At 39.5% G+C, this 24,115-nt stretch overlaps 1 protein-coding gene across 1 annotated transcript; it reads left to right on the forward strand.

Moving 5' to 3' along the window:
* The first annotated feature begins 1,761 nt into the window (after nt 1-1,761).
* Nucleotides 1,762-21,086, forward strand: cavin4a (caveolae associated protein 4a). Its single transcript, XM_084732119.1, has 2 exons — nt 1,762-2,403; nt 17,939-21,086. The coding sequence occupies exons 1-2, from the start codon at nt 1,996-1,998 to the stop codon at nt 18,509-18,511; spliced, it is 981 nt and encodes a 326-aa protein (XP_084588245.1). The 5' UTR covers nt 1,762-1,995; the 3' UTR covers nt 18,512-21,086.
* Nucleotides 21,087-24,115: the final 3,029 nt, after the last annotated feature.

The following is a 24,115-nucleotide window of genomic DNA, read 5'->3' on the forward strand; positions in this document are numbered from 1 at the left end:
TAAACTTTACAGGGGCACCAATGCTAATCTGGCACACCAGATAGAGACGGAAAAGGGCAGGCACTTTAAAAAAAAAAATCTTGGCAGGTGATTGGATGAGCCACAGGCAAACTTCAACCAATCAGATCAACAAACCATATGACATAAAAGGAAAGCGCCACCATTGGTTAGTCTGACGATTATTATCGATTATTCAATGAACTGTTGTGTCTATAAAATGTAAATAAAAAAATGTGATTAAAGCTCAAAGTAACATTTTGAAATTGCCTCTTTATTTATAGCATATATGTATATATATATATATATATATATATATATATATATATATACACATAACCAATCAAAAACCCTTTGCTCTTTTTTACCTAAACAGAATGATATAATTGGTAAAATACAGCAAAATACAGTCATGCTAAGCTAAGCTAGTCTACCTGACCCTGCTTAACTTGACCCCACTCTCCCCTGCATCACTCCCAAATCATCATGTGTCAAAAATGCAGAAAACAAACTGAAGCGGTTGAAGCTAACAGAAGAGAAAACAAGAAAAAGAGGGCAGGGAGGCATCTTGCAAGTGTGCTGTCACTTAATCATCTAACCTCAACCAATCACATCAAACTTTTGTCCCTGTGGCTTCTCTCCTGGTACTTCGGCTTCTTCCCACAGTCCAAAGACACACAGGTTAATTAGGTTAATTGGTAACTCTAAATTGCCCGTAGGTGTGAGCTTGAGTGGTTGTCTGTCTCTGTGTCAGCCCTGCGATCAGCTGCAGACTTGTCCAGGGTGAACCCCGCCTCTCACCCAGTGTCAGCCAGGATAGGCTCCAGCTCCCCCGCAACCCCGTAAGGATAAGCAGTTAAGGACAATGAATGAACGTGACAGATAAATCATTTTTTTAATAATTGCAACTGTGTTTTATCTTCTTTTCTGTTGTAAATGCTTTGGTAACATTTGACAGCGTTTATACAACCTCTTTGAAAATGGTCGGAGGACCACCCTCCTCACACCCTATGGGGGGCCAGATTTGGCTTGCAGGCTGCGAGCTGAGTATCACTGGTGTAGCCTCTGATATTTTTAACACATTCATGTGTGTATTTATGGAATACAAATATTTCTCAACACATTGTTATTAATAACTGAACAAGCAGGTTCATGACTTTGTCAAACAGTGAACTAAAGACCAACAATTAATCACTCCACTAAAGACAGCATGTGTACAGCGTACACTTAGAACATAAGTAATGCTCCGAATAAATAAATCCTTCTGTGCTGTCCTTCGCTGTTCAGAGGACCGAGTGTTGAAATAGTGTCAGTCTGACACTCCTCGCGCTGACTCTATAAAGAGCTTCAGATCTCAGTCACAGTCAATGTTTGGACTCTGCTGCCCAGGGGAAAGTAAAAAGGGCAGCGCTGCAATGTTTAATCCCCCCCAAAACATTCCAGTGCTGTGTAATCAGACCAGACAACTGTGGTTTCATGTGTGACTGCAGAGCTGCAGAATGACTCCTAAGCTGCTGCTGATGTACATGTTTCACAGCTGCTAGCATGAACATATGTGCAAATAATGGAAAATTATGAATCAGTCTGCATGGCTCTAACAAACCAGAGCAGGACCTGGATGGGGATTTCCATCATCCTCTGCTTTGCGTCTTCCCAAAATGTCCGAGTGTCGCCTTACAAAGGCTTTTTATTTTTAGCTTGGGGGGGGTTCATGTGAGCGTTGCCGCTCCCCTTTGAGTTTAAACGCCTGGCACACATCCTGATGAGGGCTGAATTCAGGTTCCCTTTGGATCCTGAAGCCTTTTTTAAAAAGGGGTAGGTGGAGTTTCCCCTCTCTCCTGTCCCCAGACCAGAGTTTGGGTCACAGCGGTTGGGTGTTGCCACTCTCCAGTCTCCTTGCTGGTAACTCCAACAGTCCTGGTCCCTTTCCCCCAAAAACTAAACCACACATCCACAACTTTTAAGCAACCGTTCATCCCCGGTCACCAAAATACCGCAATGGATCAGCACAAGTATCGCACAGCAGGCGTCCAGGAGAAGCTGGAGATCATTGGGGTGGAGGACGAGGCCGGGAACCCCATCAGTGCCCTGACCATCCTGTCTCTGCTGGAGCGCGTGGCCGGCATCATCGAAAATGTCCAGTCCTGCCAGCAGCGCATGGAGGACCGTCAGCTGGAGCTGGAGAACAACATCAAGACCATCCAGGGCGACGTCCTCAAACTGGCCAAGGACCACACCGACACCAGCGGCACAGTGGAGAAGCTCCTGCAGAAGACCCGCAAGGTCAGCGCCAACGTCAAGGAGGTCCGGACGCGCGTCGAGAAGCAAAACGTTCGTGTCAAGAAGGTTGAAACCACGCAGGATGAGCTGCTCACCCGTAACAAGTTCCGCGTCGTCATCTATCAGGTAAGGAGAGGTTTGGAAAAAGTGTTGTGTGTTAAAAAGATCAAGATGGTTTGTGTTTCTTATTGATGAAATATTTTTCTCAACCATTGCATCAACAGAAATGAAAATGTGACCCTTAACGGACCAACTTTTTGAAGTCTTAACGACTTTTATTTTTTAATGCAATTAAATAATCAGTTACTTCATCGATCAGTCTATTTGCAGTCATTTGTAGGTTTTAGTATCTAAAATGTAAGAATTTTCTCTTGTTGTAAATCGGAAATCTTTGGGTTTGGTTGGACTTTTTAGACTTCTCTTAATTCCATGTCGTGCCATGTGGTGCCCCTATGGCTTCTTTTAAACCATTAACAGATTTGGGATTGGTGGACTATTTTTTGCTCTTTTGTCATTGTTTTTGGTCTTTGCTTCACAAGATGAATCTGGGGCTTCTTGAAGTGATTATCTGGATGAGAAAGATGGAGAACAAATTCCTGCCACAAAAATAACCAAACTGTTGTGCTTGTGAATTACTGGGTAATTTCACATCTATAAATCAGACAAGTTAAATGTTTGGTTGAACTGTCCAAGATGCTAAATCATATGCAACCTGTGACAAAGGGTTGCAAGTAGTCAAATCTTTGATTTAAGGGGTCACAAGCTGAAACCACTTGATAAATTGACTGGAAGGGTAATTTTTCACTTCAACCCACATACAGATAACATGATTGTAGACCTTGAAATAGTGTGCCGGGGTTAGGCAATCCTTCCCACTAACTTACAGAGAGCATGCCGTCCAAATACCTCCAAAAAATGTCAGGTGACATAATTTAAGAAAGAGTCCATGCATGGAAGACGGATGGATGGGTCAAACAAACACTGGACTTTCACCCTAATCTCAAGATACCAGCTGCACTGCTTACCAATCCTCTGAGGATTTCTGACTGCCAGATGGTTGCTTGATCTGCACCAAGAACAGCCACTAACGCCCCGTACATTTTTTAAGAATACACCTTACTACAAACAACGCCCTTCCACCATGCTCCTCAGTGGTAGGCACACGACTTCTGCACGTCACCACCCAATAGCAAGGCCTGTCCTAATGGCTTAACTGTGAAAGCTGGGAAATGGTCCTCAGTCTCTAATACAGGGGTCTCAAACAGCTGGTCTGAGGGGCATTTCTTTCTCCAAACCACAATACAATATCAAAAATATAATCAAATTCAGCCTGCAAAATTATATTGTTGTTACTGTATTTATGTATTTCTTCTTGTAGTTCTTAAACCTAACCAAACTGTGACTGTTTCACGTTAACCATGTCTTTATTTTTGTTACCATAACGACAAAGGTCACATGACTGTGAATCTGCTCTCCTCAGAGGGTATTGGAAAGGACTGGTGTATCACCTTCATGTAAAATTGGACTTGGATTGTAGAAGGTGACACAGGAGTGGATTTTCACTCCTGTCCCATCCCACTCCTGCAAAAATACTTCTGTCTCATCCCAATCTCATGAGAGAGTTAAAAAAAAATATATATATTACTGTCCCATCCCATACTCGTCAGTCCACCGTCCACACACATCATGCACTGGTCAGCTGACTGCAACCAACCACCAGAGCAGACAGGAGAAAATTAAAAAAGACAACACAACAACTAGCAATATCTTCAAAATACAGAAAATAGTTTATTCATAATAGAACTGCTTATTTATATATATATATATATATATATATATATATATATATATATATATATATATATGTATATATATATATATATATATATATATATATATATATATATATATATATATATATATATGTATATATATATATGTATATATATATATATATATATATATATATATATATATATTTAAAAAATGGATCCATTGTGATTCCTGCCCCTGTTGACTTCCTGTCCCAGTCCCATGATGAAGAGTGACTCCCATCCCTCAGGTCAGGGATTCCCAGAAAAATCATAGGCTTTAATCCACTGCAAACAGTTTGAAAGGTATTTGCACACAGACTGAAGCGATCTGTTGTCACATAATATTAAATATACATGATTAAATACGCAACGAGCAATGTTAAAATTTTGTTCATGATGAGTTAACAGTCAAAAAACAAACAACAAAACTTCTGACTGGTGCATTGCAATATTTTTGTCTATCTGAGCCACGCCCAAAAACACAAATTCACAAATGTATGAAATTATCACAACTGTTGTAACTCTGGCAGAAAGTTGTGTTTTAACAGAAAACCCTCGCTCATAGACTGAGAGAGAAAATAGTTTTTATAGGGCTTTTGATAGTGAGGACAGTTTAAAAAAACACCTTCACCACTCAGACAAGAATCTCTGACTTCGAGGTTGAGCTGCTCCACTCTGGATTATCAGATCCAGGGTCCCATCCAGGTTCCCATTTACGAGGAACTGGAGCATGATTAAGCTGAGTATCAAAAATAAAGTAGATTCCTTCCCCCAGGCGGTACAAACTCTGTGCCAGGCGGCGAGATCTTAATTCAAATGAACTCTGACTCATTTCATTAGGCGGTGGACGCAGTGAGAGGGCGAGCGGGGATGCGAGGAAATGTGGTCTAAGTTCAACGCTTAAGAGCCCTTGACTCTGTAACACTGGCAATTTATAGAAAAGCTTCCTCGCTGCGTTGAGAGGGCACGCTTTCATCAAACGACCTTAATCAGGTCAGGTGAAACGAGCAAAAGCAAGATGACTCACTCCAGAGTTTAATTGGTAATCTGAAACACTCCACTGAACACAACTATTGGAGTGCTTTAGAGCCTAAAGATCAACATTTGCATGAGCAAATATTCCTGTTGAGTCATCTCTTAGCATGAAGGGTTGGAAAATAAACCAAACGTGGTGTCTTATCTCCAAATAGACACACGTCCTCTGAAAGTGCAAAGGGAGCGAGAACACTTTGAGGCCCTCGTGCTGATTGAGGAGGCTGTCGTCGTTAAAGAGATGGACAGACTTTATAATAGCATTAAATTGGAGTGCTGTGGGATTTTTCTGTGGAAGCAGCTGGTCAGATGACAGACAGAAAAAGACGTCTCTGAACTCTGAAGACTTAACGGTGATCAAAGACTCTCTGTACATCGCTGCAGGCTCTGTGAGAGCAGCTTTGGTCAGACAGGAGGAGAATAGTGTCAAAATTTGAGCTGAAGCCTGAATCAGAAACATTCTGCACTTGTGTCAGACACCAACGGTTTTTGCTGCATGGCGATTAATCCACGGCAGTTTGATTAATTGCAGATTTGTTTGGTAATATCTGCCACTAAAGCACATGAAAAACTAATATGGTGAAGTGAACCTCTGCATTTTCACTATATCTTGAGTCTCACACAGAGGTCCTTTAAAACTTTGTTTTAATACCTTTGGTATTTCAGTTGATGTTCTGCTCACAGGGTTCATGCCCTCCAACAAATTAATGTGTAATCAAATTATTACAAACTGACAGACAGCAAAACCTGCAGCAGTGGTGGAAGAAGTACTAAGATCTTTTACTAAAGTAAAAGTAGCAATACTACACTGTAAACATTTTAACAGTTTCAAAGTTCAACAGTATCAGCATCAAAATATATTTGAAGGCCTGCAGACCTCTGCCTGCATTTATTCAGTATTTTGCAGCACAGGATGTTTGTTCGACCCAAAACATCTGTATTTGCCGTCACAGGAATGAGACCCAACGATCAACTTTTCCCTCTGGTGCATTTAAGGACAGCTCAGACAAATCCTGCTGATTCTACCTTTTAAAGTCTGTGAAGGATAATTCTGAACACATTATACATGTTATAAATATGAGATATATGAGATGAAATATGAAAAGACTAAGAAGTGAATTGTGGAGCTACTGTAACATTAAACTGTGTCAGTGTTCAGGATTTTTTTTTTTTTTGGGCAGACCTAAAATCATGGCTCAGTGGAGTCATATGTATCCCAACATTATATAAACTGGAGCACATTAGCATTTAGCATTTGCAGTGATGAGAATAATGTTTCTTCTTAGTAACCTGGTTTGTTTCGTTCACCTGCAACAAGCGAACAGACTCGTGAAGAGAACTCCTGGAAGCTCAAACATGTCTGTCTGTCAGTTACCGTCCAATAAAGCTGCTAGATAGAGCGTCCATCTTTCAGATCATAGTGGTGTTTCATTTGACACTTGATACAGCACCACAGACATGCCCCCAGAATTTCAGAGCAGAGACTGCGGTAACACTTCAATTTGTAGGTCCCATAGGTGGTAATTAGCAAGACATTACACATATTTTAAATTTCTTAGAACTGACCCACAAATTACCTCGAAATTTCACAATCAGTAATGTGTTATTGAGCAAGTACCACTTTCATGTAGTTGGTGGTAATTATCGAGTAACATATTAAATTTGCAGTTAATTTCAAAGAAAGTTCAAATATGTGAAATGGTAATTACCACCTATTTGCATAAAAACAACACTTGTGAATTATCACACACTTAACGATGAAATCTGGGGTAATTTGCAGGTTAATTAAGAGAAATTTCAAATATGTTGCTTTGTTCATGAACATGGTACTTGCAGATTATCATATACTTGACCATGACATTTGTAGGTAATTTCTAAGAAACTTCAAATATATGACTTGGTAATTACCACCTGTTTACCATGAAATCATGGGACCTGGAAACTGAAATATTAACAGACTGCTTATTTTTCCACAATTTGGAAATGTAATTTTACAACACAACACATTCATTTCTTTACACAGACTTTAAAAAAAGTAAAATTACTTCTTCTGCAGAATGTCTCACTTCAGAATCGTTGATACTGTATTTCTGAATTGTAATTACTGATGCATTCATTTATTCATCACTTTAATGTTGCAGCTGGTAAATGTGGAGCTTGGTTTCATGACTTCAGATACTCCTGTGTAGGTCTTGGAGAAGCACTGTCTATTTTGGCTCATGTTCGTGCAGCAGCTCAACGTGCAAAAGGGGGTGAAGGTGGACATAGATCAGCGGGTGCGGTGATTAGTAAATACTCTGTCAGCCGGTCACATCACCAGTTTCATGGCTCTGAAACAGCTGTTCCAATCACAGTTAAACATGATAACGACAGCTCAGCAAAAGGAAAGCTTTACCTGACAGAGAAATGTCAGAGAGTCAAGACACGGACACACAGATCTGCTCCCACAGACACATGGAGTCTGATTTCCATCGTTACTATAATAACGCTAAAAATGTGTGTGTGTGTGTGTGTGTGTGTGTGTGTGTGTGTGTGTGTGTGTGTGTGTGTGTGTGTGTGTGTGAGGGATAGAGAGAGAGAGTCTCCATAACATTTTGCACAAATTTTCTAAAGTAATCGTTAAACCTCTGAAGTACTGAATTGTGTTCTCTGATTACATAATTTGTTGTCTTCTTTCTCTCATATGGAAAGAAACACTTTCACCACCAACACTAAAAAATAAACCCAAGCAGTTTACAGTAAAGGAAGTAAATCATTTAAGGCAACAGTTTTTTATTAATTCCACTGAACAAATTAAAATTCAGCAGGAGAAAGAAAATACTGTCAAGATTTTAAAATACACATGTAGGAGCATAATTAAGGTAATTATTTACAATATTACTAATTGAAGGAACTAGAAACCTATTTGGCTGCACAAAAACAGAATCTCTTATTTTATAGAATTATAAAATACAAAAAAAACAGTCCCTTAAAATAAACTTAATTAATGCTTAATTTATCTAAAAGGATACTAAATCTCAAGTAATCTCAATAAGGAGTTTACTGCATAGAGGTTTTTACGTCTAAAACCAGCTTACATTTTACAAAATAAGGTTTCTAGTATTAAATAATTTATAATAATTATAATTCTAGTATTAAATAATTTATAGAGGATTATTTCCTACAGTGTTTTAGGGGTAATAATCCATGAAAATGACCAAATAGCTCTCTGAATTTTGACATTAATTGAAGAATTATGGTGTTTGATAGTAATTAGGGGAGAGTTTTCATCTTATTTTGTTTGTTTTAAGGATGTTTTGCTTAAACTGTGCACATGAACCATTAAAAATCTCTCAATCTCTTAATTTCTCATATTCCAAAAGATTACCTCAGTAACATTGTAATCATTGGGTAAATTATGTTTAAGATAAATAATTAAGGGGTTCAGTTTCAAAGTGGGGTGAACACTACACTACAACTCCTATTTATTGTCTTTGTCCAGGTTTTCTACTTTTAAAACTGAAACCTTTGTGTCTGTAATGCTTTCATTTATAAATTTAAATGAAACTTTAATTCAGTTGACAAATTTTTCCTCTTATCCAGCTGGAAAACAGAGATAAAAACTTTCTTCTTTAGGTAAAGATCTGCAGTTATACATTCAGCCGTCAGTATGAGATGGAGACTTTGTCCTCATTAACGTCCAGCCTTCAGAATAGTAACCGGGGCGCTATGTGCTGCTAACAGCTGCTGTGGATCCGTGACAGAGAGACCTATTCTGGGACCACAGCATTCTGCCTCGCTGCCAGCAGGGACACGCTATAAACTGCTGTCAACCAGAGTCACGGTCTGACATAGCAGCGTATCACAGGGGTCAGTGTGCAGGGAGGAGGGCTGCTGCTGCCATGACGACACCTAAAACAAAAGATAATGCAGGATGGAATAAAATACTGTGAGTTAAGACAAGAAAATGTCAGATGAACTCAAAAAAAAAAAACCAAAGTTGAAGCTGCGTTAATCGACTTCTTTACCCATTTCAGGCAACAGAAGCATCTTAAAACACAACATTAACTAACAAAATGATTAAAATACTTAATTATATGTTATTTTCCTGTCCTTGAACAATATTATTAGACTTCCTCTTTGCCTCATGCTTGCTGAAAAAGGGGATGTGGCTCGACCTCAGTCTACTTTAGATGATGTAGAACACTTTGATTGGCTTGTAGACATCCAGTCAAATAATTTTGTGCATTTGGGTGGAGTCAGATGACAGTGATCATAGACACCCTACAAAGTTATGTCTGTTGGAATGGATGGGGAATCTTAATGGATTAGATTACAGAGGAGTACACAGAATATTTTTCCTCCCCAGTACTGTACAGACATTAGCTGTAAGCGAGCTAGAAAAAGACTCAGCCTCTGTCTGAACTCTTCTTCTTGTGATTTACCTCAAGTTTCTCTCTTTTTACCCCTCGTCTCTGTAAATAAGGGGTGTTTTAATTTGTCAGGTGTTTGTGATTCCTGCTGCCAACAGCAGCATCAGGTAAAGAGTCAGTCACGCTCGATGGCAGTAGAGGAGTTTGTACCAGCGTCTGGATCAAAAGTAGCAGGTTGCAATTTTGAGACAAGGCTTTGTTTGTGAAAGTTCATATCCTGCATAAATACAGTACAAAGACGCAGTGATTCCCCCAAATGAGGCTCGACTCTGAGGATTCTCGACTGATGAGTTAAATCATCAGCATCATGGGGAAAGACTCAATAAAAGTGTCTGAACACACAGTCCTGATGGAAAAAGATTTAGATTCAGGGAACATGGAGGCTGCACTTTTTTTCGCATGCAGCTAGTCTGAGGTGCCTCAAGCCAACATGTAAGCAACAGTAGGGCTGTTTACACTGTATTTAGCCCCCAGGTTAAGAGAGCATTTAGTCCCAGGCTAAGGGAGCTGTTAGCTTAGGTTAAAAGAGTTTTCACACTGGCACAATCCTGGCACCTTCCAAAGTGAGCTAACCCCAATTTATCTGGCCCTAGGAGCAGGGTTAGCCCCAGGTTTGCGGGATTATCTCCTGAAAATCAACTAAACCCAGGTCTAAAAGCTGCCAGAGTGAAAGGCAATCAGCCAAATTAATGGAAAACACTTGTGTGGGTGTACAGAGGCTTTAAACCAGAGCTAGGAGACGGGCAGTGTCATGTAGCCCTGGGCTTTGCTTCACCCTGGGTTAACAGTGTGTGTGTGAAAAGGGGCTAAGTTATCCCAGGGTTAACTCTTAGCCCAGGTCTAAGGATAGCCCTGGACTAAGAATATGCAGTGTGAAAAGCATTTACTTTAAGATCAATACATTACAATTTATTGGATTTGAATATGTGATTTTTTTGTAGCTTAACCACATCAAGTCGAGTTATACTGCTGACTACCTTTAGCAGGGGATTTTATTCTCCATCATGATTGGGATTTCATTTAATTATGTGGAATTATAAACCATTAAAAATCAGTCAGCCTGGTGGATTCGAAGGTCTGTACCGTGACACAATTCAGGGGTGTTTCTGTCAGTGCAATGCTCAGTTTTCATTAGCAGCCTGATCACATTCACATAGTTACACATTCTCACCAGTGCAGCACCACACCAGCAGTGCTAAAACATTACCTCTACATTACATAACATCTGACATCCCTACAAGTTCTGAACAAATGCAGCAGAAAATATTTCAGAAATATTATTTGTGGACAGCAGCTCTTTTGAGACAATAATATGTAACATTTCTGCATTAATATGTTTAAAAATGTCCTGTTATATAATTTTTTGAGTTGTGGACTTATTATCCCAAATGTTCAAACTCAGAGAAATCCAGAATGTATTTAAGGAAATGGTGCAGCTGCTTTGACTTCCAGGAAACCACAGGATTTGACAGTGTTGTGCATGAATGTGCTAAAAAAAAAGAAAAGAAAAAAAAAAGCAGTGTGCGACATGGTTGTGTTTTTGGTGTCATCTGGCAATGCTCTTTGCCCTGATCACATTCACACTGTGACACATTCACACTTGGAAACTGCCCACAGTGGTAGCTGAGAGGCCTTAAGGATTAATCCTGCACTGGACAGGCCTTTTTGACACTGCACTTAGTCCCACACTGCTTTCACACCGGCATACTCCTGCCACATTCCAGTGTTCAAATTGATGAATTTTATTTTATTTTATTTTTTTTCAAATATGCAACACATTCCCAAAAAGCTGGGACAGGAGCACATTTTCTACTGAGACATTTTCATTTAATAACACTCAGTCAGTATTTGTGAACTGAGGACACTAAGTGTTGAAGTTTTAAAGTAAAATTCTTGCTTGATATACGACTTCAGCTGCTCAACAGTCCAGGGTCTCTGATGTCGCACTTTGTGCTTCATAATGCACCACACATTTTCAATGGGAGACAGGTCTGGACTGCAGGCAGGTCAGTCTAGTACCTGAACTCTTTTACTACAAAGACACGCTGTTGGAACACGTCCACAATGTGTCTCAGCATCGTCTCACTGAAAAAGGAGGGACATCTCTGAAAAAGACGTCGTCTGGATGGCAGCATATGTTGTTTCAAAACCTGTATGTAGCTTTCAGCATAAATGTGGCCTTCACAGATGTGAAAGTTACCCATGATGCCATGGGCACTAACACACCTCCATACCATCACAGCTGCTGTCTGTTGAAGTCAGTGCTGGGAGCAATCTGGATGGTCCTTTTCCTCTTTAGCCCGGAGGACACGACGTCCATGATTAGTGAAAACAGTCTGAAATGTGGACTCGTCAGACCACAGGACACTTTTCCTCTTTGCGTCAGTCCATCTCAGATGAGCTCTGGTCCAGAGAAGTCTGCAGTGTTTCTGGATGTTGTTGATATATGTCTTTGTCTTTGCATGGTAGAGTCTGAACTTACATTTGTAGATGCAGAGACAAACTGTGTTTACTGACAACGGTTTTCCAAAGTGTTCCTGAGTCCATGTAGTGTCCTTTATACAATGATGAGGGTTTTTAATGCAGTTTTTAATGCAGTGCTGCCTGAGGGGTCAAAGGTCACAGACATTCAGTGTTGGTTTTCAGTCTTGCTCCTTACATGCAGAGATTTCTCTGGATTCTCTGAATCTTTTCATGATATTATGGACTGTAGATGATGAAATCTATAAATTCCTGCATATTTTTGTTGGCAAACGTTGTTCTTAAACTGTTGGACAAATTGCACTTTTTCACAAATTGGTGAACCTCACCCCATCCATACTTGTGAACCACTGAGTCTTTCTAGGATGCCCCTTTAATACCCAATCCTGATACTGTCACCTGTTACCAACTCACCTGTTTACCTGTGGAACATTTCAAACAGGTGTTTTTCGAGCGTTACACAACTTTCACAGTCTTTTGTTGCTCCTGTCACAACTTTTTTGAAACATGTTGCAGGAATCAAATTCAGAATAATGGTATATTTACAAAAAGCAATAAAGTTTATCACTTTAAAGATTAAGTCTTGTCTTTGTACTGTATTTAATTGAATATAGTTTGAAAATAATTATCAAATCATGCACTCTGTCTTTTGGAAATGACAGCAGGGTGGGACTGAGTTAATAAATCTACTTCAGCAACGTGGGTTTATTAACACACAGCGCAGTTAGGCTTCGTGTCAGAGCCGTGGTCAGGGCCGCAAACCTCAGTCAGATAAAGGATCAGTGAGTCAGGCAGACTAACATATTCATCTTAACAACCCCTCTGCCCCTGCACTGTCTCTGATACTAGGGGATGAAGATGGAGGATGGCATGTTAACAAAGTGGGATGGTATCCCTCCTCAAATCCTCTACTGCTGCAGCAGATCATTCTTCTGTATTCTTGCTGGTCCTTCTTCACTCTTTACATTTCTGTGCTGTGACTCCACGTTTAGCTCAGTCCGGTCCCGGGCGGCTCGAGCTTCCTCTCCGTCCTGCCTGCAGAGGAGACAGTCGCAGTGTTGAGTTTCCTCATGACTGATGTGCTGTCGGTTATTCTGAGGCCTCCGTTCGTCTCCTAATATAGAGCTTCAGCTGCGATCATTTAACCAGGAAGCAACAGGCGGTTTGTTAGAGACAGTCGTCGCCACAGGGTGAATAATGAAGGCCGGGACAGTAATAAGAAAAAGATAAATGGCTGCTGGTTTACACCCAGGGCCACTCTGCTGCGGCTGCTGTTCACAACGCTGGACATTAGAGGACAGTGTGCAATTTCACAGGAGTTAATGGCTTTTTGTTTGTGATATTTCTGCTGTGTGGCAATGAGAGAAGCTGAGCAGTGACAAGTTTATGAGTTAAACTTCCCGCTGGCACAAACACAATTAAAACATGAGGTCACCCAGTTAACGGAGAGCGTTGCTGCAACATAACATAACATCCAACATCTGTACACATTCGGAACAAATGTTGTGATATTTCTGCATTTAAATATGGTCTCTCCTTGTGTTTTGTGAAAGTAACCTGATGAAGGTTGTTGCAACGAAACGTTCTTAATAAACCTTGAATTTGCAACAGCAGAAGACAACGTGCAGGAGTCTTTTTGCTTTTTGTTGCATTTAAATATGTAAAAAATGCTAAACATATGTTATATATTTTGTTGAGTTATGTGGTTACATTTTCTCAGATGTTTCCAGTGTTCAAACTAGTGAAATCTGGAATTTATTCAAGGTAATGGTGCGTTTCTGACAAGCCACATGAAAAACATCGTCAAACGTTAATACATGACCTCATCAGTGAACTAGGGCTGTGTATGAATCTGGTGATGTAATGCAGATCATAACCCTGGGTTACAATTCAATACATTAAAATGTACTGTGAAAGTGTAAGCAACGTTATATATTGTTATTTTTATCATGTAATTTTGGGCAAACTATCATAGTAAAAATAACACACAATATAATACAACAAAAGTATTAGTTAAGTTAAAGTTGTTTGTGTCGGTTGATCCAGGACATTTGATATGAAAGACAGATGCAGGAAGATTGACATGAAATTAATGAAATTTTAGTTTTTATCTTATTTTAATTTGTGATTAAGCAAGTGTGAGTTTAATATAATTTAAACAGGTAGGTTATATAAACGTTCTGCTCTGTGCAGTTGTCATGAACAGGGAAATTAGTTATAAAGACCAAAAGTCTTTTGTATCAAGCTGCACACGTTTGTTTCTACTGTAAGGTTGGAAAATTTAATTTTGAAGTTGTTGGGGATTGATTTTGGAGCCTCAAGTGGCCATTTGATGAGCTGCAGTTGTAGACCCTGCTGTAAACATTCTGCTTCATTTTTCTTCTTATTCTTATTTATTTATTTATTTATTTTGTATAGCACTTTTCATCAAGAAATACCCAGCGCTTACACCCAAAAAAAGTCTTTGCATGTGCTTCCTCTAAAAAAAAGACATAAAATCAACATAAAAAAAACGAGAAAAATGCATTAATGTAAAATAAAGATGGAAAATAAAACCCTCTTGATAATAATAGTATAAATACAATAAAATTGAGAATAGAATACATAGAACACATGAAAATAAACAGAATATATATAAACACAAGAATAGAGTGTCATAATTCATGTAAAAAAAAAGATGATGAATGAAACCCTCTTGATAAAAACAGTAAAAGTACAACATTAAAGACATTTTAATGTGTAAGTGTTACATATCAAAAGTTGAAGTATTGTACAAGTTTACAGTTGTACTTCCTGAGTATTACCACTTTATGCAACTCACTACTTCAACAAATATTGTACTTTTTACTCCACTACATTTGTCTGACAGCTTTAGTTACTTTTCAGATTACAGTTTTTCATATCCTCTCTGTCCATTAAAAACCACATGTGTCCAGATGTGTTGATTGTGAAAGTGTTTTTGAAAGTAAAGGATGAAGTTTTCCTTTATGTGTTAAGAAAATCCTGATGATGTTTTAGTGTAGATTAAACTCAACAGCAGTAAATTAAACAGTTAAAAAAGATCAATCCTAAACATCTGCAGCAGTAAAATACAGCATGCACATGAATGCAGCAGTAACACTAATCCAACAACACCAGTTATAATAGTAAAACAGTTTACTGCACACTAACTTATTTTACTTTACTTAAGTACATTTTGCTAATAATACTTCTCTTTATGTGAAAGATTGACTGGTGTGTTCAGGTTTATCTGAAAACGTCTCTGTTGGAGCAGGAGAGTCGACTATTCTTTGGAAACATCATGTTGAAAAACACACTGATCGATCCCCCGGTTTGTGTGTGTGTGTGTGTGTGTGTGTGTGTGTGTGTGTTAACACATAATGAATGTGTTTGTAAAATCAAAGCGTCTCTGCTGTCTCTCTGCTGTCTCTCTGCTGTCTCTCTGCTGTCTCTCCCGGCATGAGCTCCACTTCCTGTCGGTCTCTTTCTCTCCTCCTCCTCCGCCGCCACCCGAGGTTATTAATACACGCCTCGACCCACATTCCCTGCCGGTGTAATTATTGTGTCATTCACAGTGTCTGGACGCGCTCTGATGACTCCTCCCTGATTAATGAGTGTGATCGTTGCAGGTGGCTGCAGTTTAATTAGGATTAATTGGCTTTCACATCCAAAGTCACCTGTAGGGCGCAGCAGGTGGAGCAGGCCTGCGAGGAGGTTCCTGCAGGAACTGGTCTGTTTGAGTTGGCCACCAAGAAACATCAAGAAACATATGACAAGCCTGCTCGGGTGTAATTATAGGATTAGGATTGTGCACATTTTTCAAAAAGTGAAGGAAAAATGTAGGGCAATTTGGACAAAATTAAAACCACAGTATCAGAGACGGGAAAATTCAGCAGCACAAGGACAGAAATCGGTAAACATTAACTGAGAAATTAAAATTTCAATGATAAAATAAAACTACAGCTTGTAGTTATAGTTAACATCATGTCTGAGCATTTCTTGGTTTGAAGCTGCAGTGAGGATAGATCAGTCAGGCTGGGTATATTATGTCATAAACATAAGGAACCAATCCTGTCGCAATACAGCTTTCTGCAATTTTCAAATCACAAGAGGTGCCATATTTGTTGAAGGCAAAATGTGAGCCAAAAAACCTTTAAATGAATGAATGTCATGTGGTAGAGATCTTCATTTGGTACAGATTCCTGCAAAAAAAAAACAATCACACCATAGTCATTTAACATTTTTCAATGAAAATAAGAATAAGAGGAAGATGAAGGCCTGAACTACGTTTTGTGATAAATCATCCAACAGTTGTTGAGATATTTTTAGTCTGGATTTAAGTGGAGGACCGACCATCATCGTCTCACAGCTGAAACCAAATGGTGTCATCATTATTATTATCACCGGCCATCTTGGGTTACAGGTGTTGTTCCTGCCAGCAGCTTCCTGTCTGAATGAGTCTCAGTTACCCCTCATCTGTAAAAATAGAAAAAAAAACTTGATCTCATGAAGATGTCAGTGTGTTCGAGGGAAGAGGCTGCAGGTCCGGTCCGGCGGAGCCTCCCGAAGGAATATCATGTTTTCTATCTGGACCTGCATCAACGAGCAACACGGCAATTTATCCATAATGTCTAGAAGAGACATGAGAAGATGGATATCAGTTTCATCAGTGTGTGTCCAGTGCAGTGATACTGTAGGTCCGCAGCCTCGTGGAAATGAGTGTCCACGTGCAGCTGAACTCAGTGAGATCAAAACTTTAAAGAGTAAACCAGATGCCTGATAAGAAAGAAGATTGAAAGGAAACTGCTGAGATTGAAACTTTAAAGGACTGTCCTTTCAGAAGGGTATCGCTTTCATCAGGTCCAGGACGTGCAGCTCAGCACAGAGACCGGAAGCAGGTGGTAGCTGCCCTGAATGTCAGAGTATTCATTTAATTAAAGGCTCTGCACACCCACACAGGTGTTGTCAGTTAAACTGAAGTTTGCCACAGATATGCTGCAAATTATGAGGTCATCAGCTTCTACACAGTAATAAGAATGAAAAAGGTGCCTGAAGATGGTGCAAAGAGAGACGCAGATCAGTGAAAACACCTACAAGGCTGTACGATGTGTGTGTGTGTGTGTGTGTGTGTGTGTGTGTGTGTGTGTGTGTGTGTGTGTGTGTGTGTGTGTGTGTGAAAACACGTGAAGGCATTCTGCTCCTCAGTGTGTCAAGTCGTAGTCAGTGTTTTCTTTTCACACCTCTTTCTACTTCTGCTCCACTACATCTCAGAGAGGAATATTCTTTGTTTCCTGCTGCTACATTTATTTTTCAGTTTTAGTCACTTTGCACTTTGACAGATTTTTACACACAAAACATATTAAACGGGTTGTTTCCCGACACTGAGACCCACTTTTTAAAAATGACAAACGATCGCAACCCAATGTTCAACAGGCTCCCAGTCAGTGAACCACATCTCTCGTCTTATCTAACCTGAAGTGTTTTACCAGCAACTCCTTTTATCAGCTGTAAAGAGAAAGAACGAGAAAGACCTGTTAGTTTTGCGACTCAGTATGAAAAAGCACAGACATCGTACGGTAGCTTGCAGTGGGAGAAAGTTTTGACGTTACTTACTCTTACTTCTGACTGTGTCGTCTTTCTAATTATGTATCTTTTTGCAACAAAAAGCAACTTTCTTTGTGTCTAAAATTATATTTTAAATGAACAAATATCATACCTGTAATTCATGACACAATTCAAACAGGAACAGTTATCTTCAATTTTCTTCTCACAATAGACTACAGTTCATATTTTTTCTGAAGTTAGGTCCCATTGCAGTTGAACAGAATGTGGCAAAATGTTTGAATCCTGTTTTCCTGATTGTTTTCTCCTTCTTCTTCTTCTTCTTCTTCTTCTTCTTCTTCTTCTTCTTCCTCTCTGTAGGGCGAGACAGAGATCCCATCAGTGGCCGTCACAAAGTCTCCCAAAGGAACCGGCTTGGATGGACTGGAGATCGAGCCTGACTCCTACGACGTCCCTGTCGACCTCTCCTCCGACGAGGAGTACCTGAGTGTGGAGGAGGCCGATCCTTCACGAGCCACCCGCATCAAGAAGTCAATGGTGAAGAGCACAGAGACCCTGAAGGCCGCTTTCTCCAAGGAGAAAATGAACAAAACCAAAGAGAACCTGGGCACCAAGTTCCACAACCTGGGCGAGAAGGTCATGCCGCCTGAGCGGAGGGACAAGATGCACCAGGCCGGCGAGCGGCTGAAGCAGTCTGGCGAGCGGCTGAAGGAGAACATCGCCAAGAAGGCTCCGAGCAAAGAGACCTTCCGCATCAAGCTGAAGAAGGAGAGAGCTGTCGCCGAGGGCCAGGAGGGCGCCGAGGCCGAGACCGCGGAGGCAGCGGTGCTCCCGGGGGTCACCTACACCGAGGTCGCCATGGAAACCAAGAGGGAGGGGCCCGTGGAGGAGGCCGGCGCCACCCGGATAGGAGAAGAGGATTACAGGAAGTAGATCAGACGTGAGATCAGACAGCGCTGACATGAAGAGGAGGCGGGACACTGGAGGAAGCTGGTAATGATTAAGAGAGAAGGTTTGTGTTTGGTCGACATCGATGATGGACATTTTTATTTGCCAGAATGTTTTAAAACAGAAGAAGCTGAGAATGGAATCAGTACCAAACCCAGAAACTCATCAGAATACAAACTGGTTATTTATTAAATCTATTTAATTAAAGTAAAGTTACTCTATCAAATATTTTCTGTTTTTAGCAATTATATAATTTAAACAACTTGAATGTGAGAATCTTTATTTTGATGCACTGAAAAAAAACGGTTTAGGGTTTGTTTGGCTAATTTGGGAGTCTAAATTGTAGTTTATTTGCACAAGACGGCTGGACAGAAAAGAAATATGGCAAATGGTTGAAGAAATTTTGAAAAGGATGATGAATGTTGATCTGGAGTTCATGTATTGATCTTTTATCTGGATGTACATATAGTGTCAAAACTGGGAAGGTGAAATTCGGTCCGTGCAGGCCTCAGCTGGTCTCTGAGGAGCCTGGTGAGAAAATAAAATAAAATGGATTTAACGTCAGACTGGTTTCTGTATGCAAAATAGAAGTCAAGACGCTTAAAAGCAGCATCAGTGATCGCGTAGATAGACATTAAAGCTGCACCAGGCAAAGAGATTTACATGCTGGGACTTCATTACCCAGAATCCTATGAGGCAACAATCTCAAGTAGGCACTACAATGGGCAGACAGTTGGCCATGGAGGCTTTAAGTACCAAATTAGTAAGTAGAAGTAGGCTTACGTACACCTAATTTATTATAACTGCCACTACAGACGCCAATCTACGACGCTGTGTCCAACATGTCCTCCATGCAGACATAAAGTAATACAAACATTTAACACTTAACAAATATTGTAATACGCTTACAAAGTTTTGATTGGTCAACTGTTTCTCCTGGCCTGTCCTCACCAGAAAAACAGAGATACAGCTCATCTGTGCAGGGAGCTTATTACAACCCATATGTACATTTACTGTTAGTCGACAACCCACATAGTAATTATGACGGAGGCGAAGGAGGAAGTCAGGTGGTGTAGTATAAAGTGCGAGAAAGTTTGGGGAAGAGGCTGGGATGTTAGATTGGTAAAACACACCCAACTTATTTACTTAAGTTAGATGTTCCTACACCAAAATAAGTAGTTTTGGTGCCTAAACCAAACCAAACTGCGACAGTTTCACAACGTTAACCACATGACGATGACTGAAAACAAGCTACTTTAAGAACTAGTTCAACTTCTTTAATTCAAATAAAAGTATCTTTAAATGTTGACAAACTTTTAATGTCATACGTATATCATCATCTTCCAGTAAACGACATGATGTTTCCACTTTTCCACCAACATGGAACCGGTCTGTTCTGGTTTGCGTACCTGATTTTGAACCTGTCAGGTCATCGTGCTCTGTTGAGCATGATCCTTGATTACAATGGTTCTCTCCAAACTGGTGGAAACGTGGGCTGGTTCGCTAGATAGCTCCAAGGTTCAAGAACCAGAGCTAAAGTGGTGGAAAAGGGTCTTAATGAAATATTCTAAAGTCAATATTTTTTTTACGGCTTTCCCCCAAAAGTCAGCCCAACAAATTTGGTTTCTTTGGAAACTTTTGGATCCCCACTAGAATTTAAATAAAGTTATATGAGTTTGACTAAAAGCTCAGCAAAACAACATCAGTTTGATCAAATCTTTGCTCAGTGCAGCTTTTAGTTTAATTGAGCAGCGCGCACAGTAGCTGGTGATAAAACTAGTGAAAACTTTGCATGAACTTTATAGCAACACAGTCCATCATAACTAGCTGTGACTCAAAGCTTATCTTGATTGTCATATTTTAGACATTAGACTGTAATTACTCCACTGAACGTGAATGTAGTGGCTTTAAGGCGGTCTGCGACATGGAGTTGGCGGCTTCAAAGCATTTTTAAGCACTGCTGAATTTTAGCGTATGAATGTTTTAATTTTTTTTTTTTTTTGCTGCTTGATATTCATAGTTTCTTTTGAAGTTCAGTGAGCACACGGACTTTATTCTCCTGGAGTGATTAGTGAGGTCACAGCTTTCATCAGCATGATGGGATTTTCACTCATCAGATGCTCTTCATGTTTTCTGTAGAAGCTTAGCCTATAGTGCTGTCATTATATATTAGTACAGTGTCTTATTCTGAAAAGTACGCTTCCTGTATAGCTTTACATTTCTGTTTCATCTCATAACTTACTGTATTTATGTTCCTGGTGAGTTTGTTGATGGTGAATTTACTGCATTAGCTTGATAGTATTTGATTATATGGTTTGAACATTTTTAACAAGGTTTCATCTTTTGCATATATTAACCCTTTTTTCATTCTTGATTTCACCTCAGTTTGTGTTTTTTGTCATTTTTACACTCATCTCAATCCAGTTTTGATGCTGAACTCTACAAAGCAGCAGATTGAGGACCTGTGTTGTTGTTGTTTTGGCCTGTACTGTATGAACAGCACCAGACATGAGTCATTTTGTTCTGTTTTTGTATAAATAAAGTTATCATGAAACCTGTATGAACTGATATGCCGGATAACACACACACACAAACAAAACACACATAACCGTTGCTGGTGGTAGATATTTTTTTTTAATTATTATCTGGAAAAGATCACTCAAAAGAGTGCAGATCTCCAGGCAACAGATGATAAGCCAAAACTTTGAAGCAAACAGATAAGATAAGATGCCACACTGAGGAAATTCACATTACAGGAGGAAAAAGTACATGTATCCATGCAAAATAGCCTCTAACTAACCTAATCAATAGAGGGAACAAGTAACAGCCAATCAAAGGGGAGGCTGGGAAACAAATAAGGCATCAGTCAATCAGTCTTTGATGTTGCTGCACGCTAATAAACCCTGGCTGAAGGAATTTTTTTAGGATGTAGAATTTGTGTCTGTAGAAGGAAATGCTGGTGAACTGATGTCATCAATTTAACATTCTTTGGTCAACTTTTTGTACAGTATTTTGCAATAATAATGTATAGTTTCAGAAAATCCCACAGCACACCTACACTTGTCTCACCGTTTGGAAACCACTGCCACTAGTACAGTGCTGTGATTTCTCAGGTAGATGCAAAGTTTTTAATTAAATGTATTTTGTATAGAGTAGTCTCAGTTTTCTTTAAGATGCATAGAATAGTGTGATGGTTTTGTACCCAAGCATTCTGGGTTCAATAATTCAACAGTTCAACTTCTTAATTTAAACATTGTTCTTTATTTAGAATATTTCATTATTTTATCAGGACATTTCAAGCAACCAGGCGGCTTAACAACAATATAATATTATTGTCACCGGCAGTTTTTATCCACATGTTTAATGTCTACAAAATGAACTGTGAAAAGACATAGACTTACCAAACCGTAACAACGTGCATGTTTTTTGCATCACAAAATGATCAGAGTTTAGTTTCAGGCAAAAACTACTTTAGGTCTAAAAACAGATTGTGGTTGCAGTTGAAATAACTACATCACCAAAACTAAAAAAGTAAATCAAAACTTTAAATCACTCCACATTTACTATTCTTATCACACTGGACTCCTGGGTGACACATCTGCTCCATATGTGGACTTTGTTGTTCTCTATACTTATCTTGTAATACTCACTACGCCCACTAGAGGTCACTGCCTGACAATAAATGAACATTTATGTAAGAATAAGATGCTTGCATAGGCGACCAACATGGACATTTTTCTGGTGAAGATGGGCTGAGTATTTCTTTTAAAATATCATGGTTGTTGTCAATACCAGAATACTGCGACACCCGTCATTTATAACAAACCAAATATAATGAAAATCAGAATTAAAGGAGTTGCAGATGATTTTGCAGTGAAGTCTCCATCTCTCATTTGTTTACTAGTGGACCGTAAATGCTCCGAAATGGCAAACATGCAGATGCATAGCAGACAATGAGGTTCAGTCAAGATGCCAAGGATTTATTCATCTGATATCTTGTCTAACATAAGCAGATCATAACATACCAGGTATGGAGGTAATCTGCAGATGTTCTGGGTTAAAATGAGACCAATGTTTTCAGTTTCTGAGCCACAACAAAGGTCAATATGTTGCCTGCAACAAACTAGATAAGCCTTGTTTTTAGCCTAGCAGTTGATAATGACTTGTGGCCCCAACAGGTCCGTAAAGAGGAGTAAAGAGTCAGCAGTCGTTATAAAACACAACAGTCAAAATAAATTATCAAAGGTTTTTCAAAGATAATGCAGCACAATCATTAACGTGCACAAAAATATCAGTCTGATCGGTCTGTATAATTAAGAGATTAAGCCTGGTGGAGATAATAATATTAAAATAATTCTGATGAACATTTATCACAACATCTTGCTGAAATTAGAACTTTATCTTCTTTCATTAGTTAAATATCAGACAGTAAGTCTGATTCAGTGTGGACACCATCAGGCCCTGCAGGAATATTATAATTATACTAATTATGATTAGAATTTAAATTCAGGTCTGAGCCTTTGATCTTTGAGATGTTGGTGATAAAAGCTCACATCTGTAAAAAGATAATCAAACTGCTGTTTAACAGCAGCTACAGAGGCTCGCATCATCTCTCCTCTCTGTCGCTATCTTCCACTGATCTCATCTATCTGCGGCTCAAATTAAATCACTAACTCGATGTCGGCTCCAGCAAAACACGATCACTCAACTGAGTCAGCAGCAGAGTCCCGCAGATTCACTTCTCCGCCGCCATCGGCGTCCAAATGAAATGCCAATCATCCTGCTCAGCTCTGGAGGGAATTTACAGTTCGACTTGTCTCTGTGTGGCCGGAGGTTTCAGCAGCAGTTTGTCAAGTGTGGATTTATTGGCCCTAAAACAAACACCAGGCACCTTATTTCCTCAAAGAGTCCAATCAAACCGACCAGCTGCACCACAAACCCTGTGAACGTGATAAAAGATGCTCTGTGGTCTGACTGGATGAGGCCTATCAGACATATTAAGCTGCGGCAGGGGGAGACTGGGAGCGATTGTAACAGGGGGCAATCGTAACACACCACAACAAGCCAGAGTGATCACATATACTGTGCTCATGCTCAGCAGGATTCTCTCTCTGCCTGTGGAACAGGAACAAGATCAAAAACTGATTTTGAGGTCTAAAAGTTACTTTTTGGATGTTCAGCATTTTTCTTCTGCTGCCTGAACTTTAGATGACAGAAAATTTAAACCTACATCAATTTGATCTGGAGGTTATTGGTTAAAAATAACATGGACAAACTGTTTATATAGGTGTTGCAAACTAGAGCACAAGATTTTTATCATCACTGCAAGATCTCTGAAACCACATGGCCCAGTGTGAGCAGCTTGAAAATTTAAATGTAATGTCAGGATTTACTTTTAACTTTTAATTCAAATGCTTTTATTTCAGATACAGTGGATAAATACTGTATGAGTAGTATGATATATTTCAGAATTACAATGCAACCCACCATAGATAATAGGTCATTGTAACACTTACTGCATAAAATCTAATATAGTTTTATTCTTATTAATTCAAGTACATCAGTTGTATTAAATAATTAATGCACATA

The sequence above is a fragment of the Lutjanus erythropterus genome, chromosome 12, assembly GCF_056507025.1.
Source record: "Lutjanus erythropterus isolate fLutEry1 chromosome 12, fLutEry1.hap2, whole genome shotgun sequence".
In the NCBI taxonomy this organism is placed as follows: Eukaryota; Metazoa; Chordata; class Actinopteri; order Lutjaniformes; family Lutjanidae; genus Lutjanus; species Lutjanus erythropterus.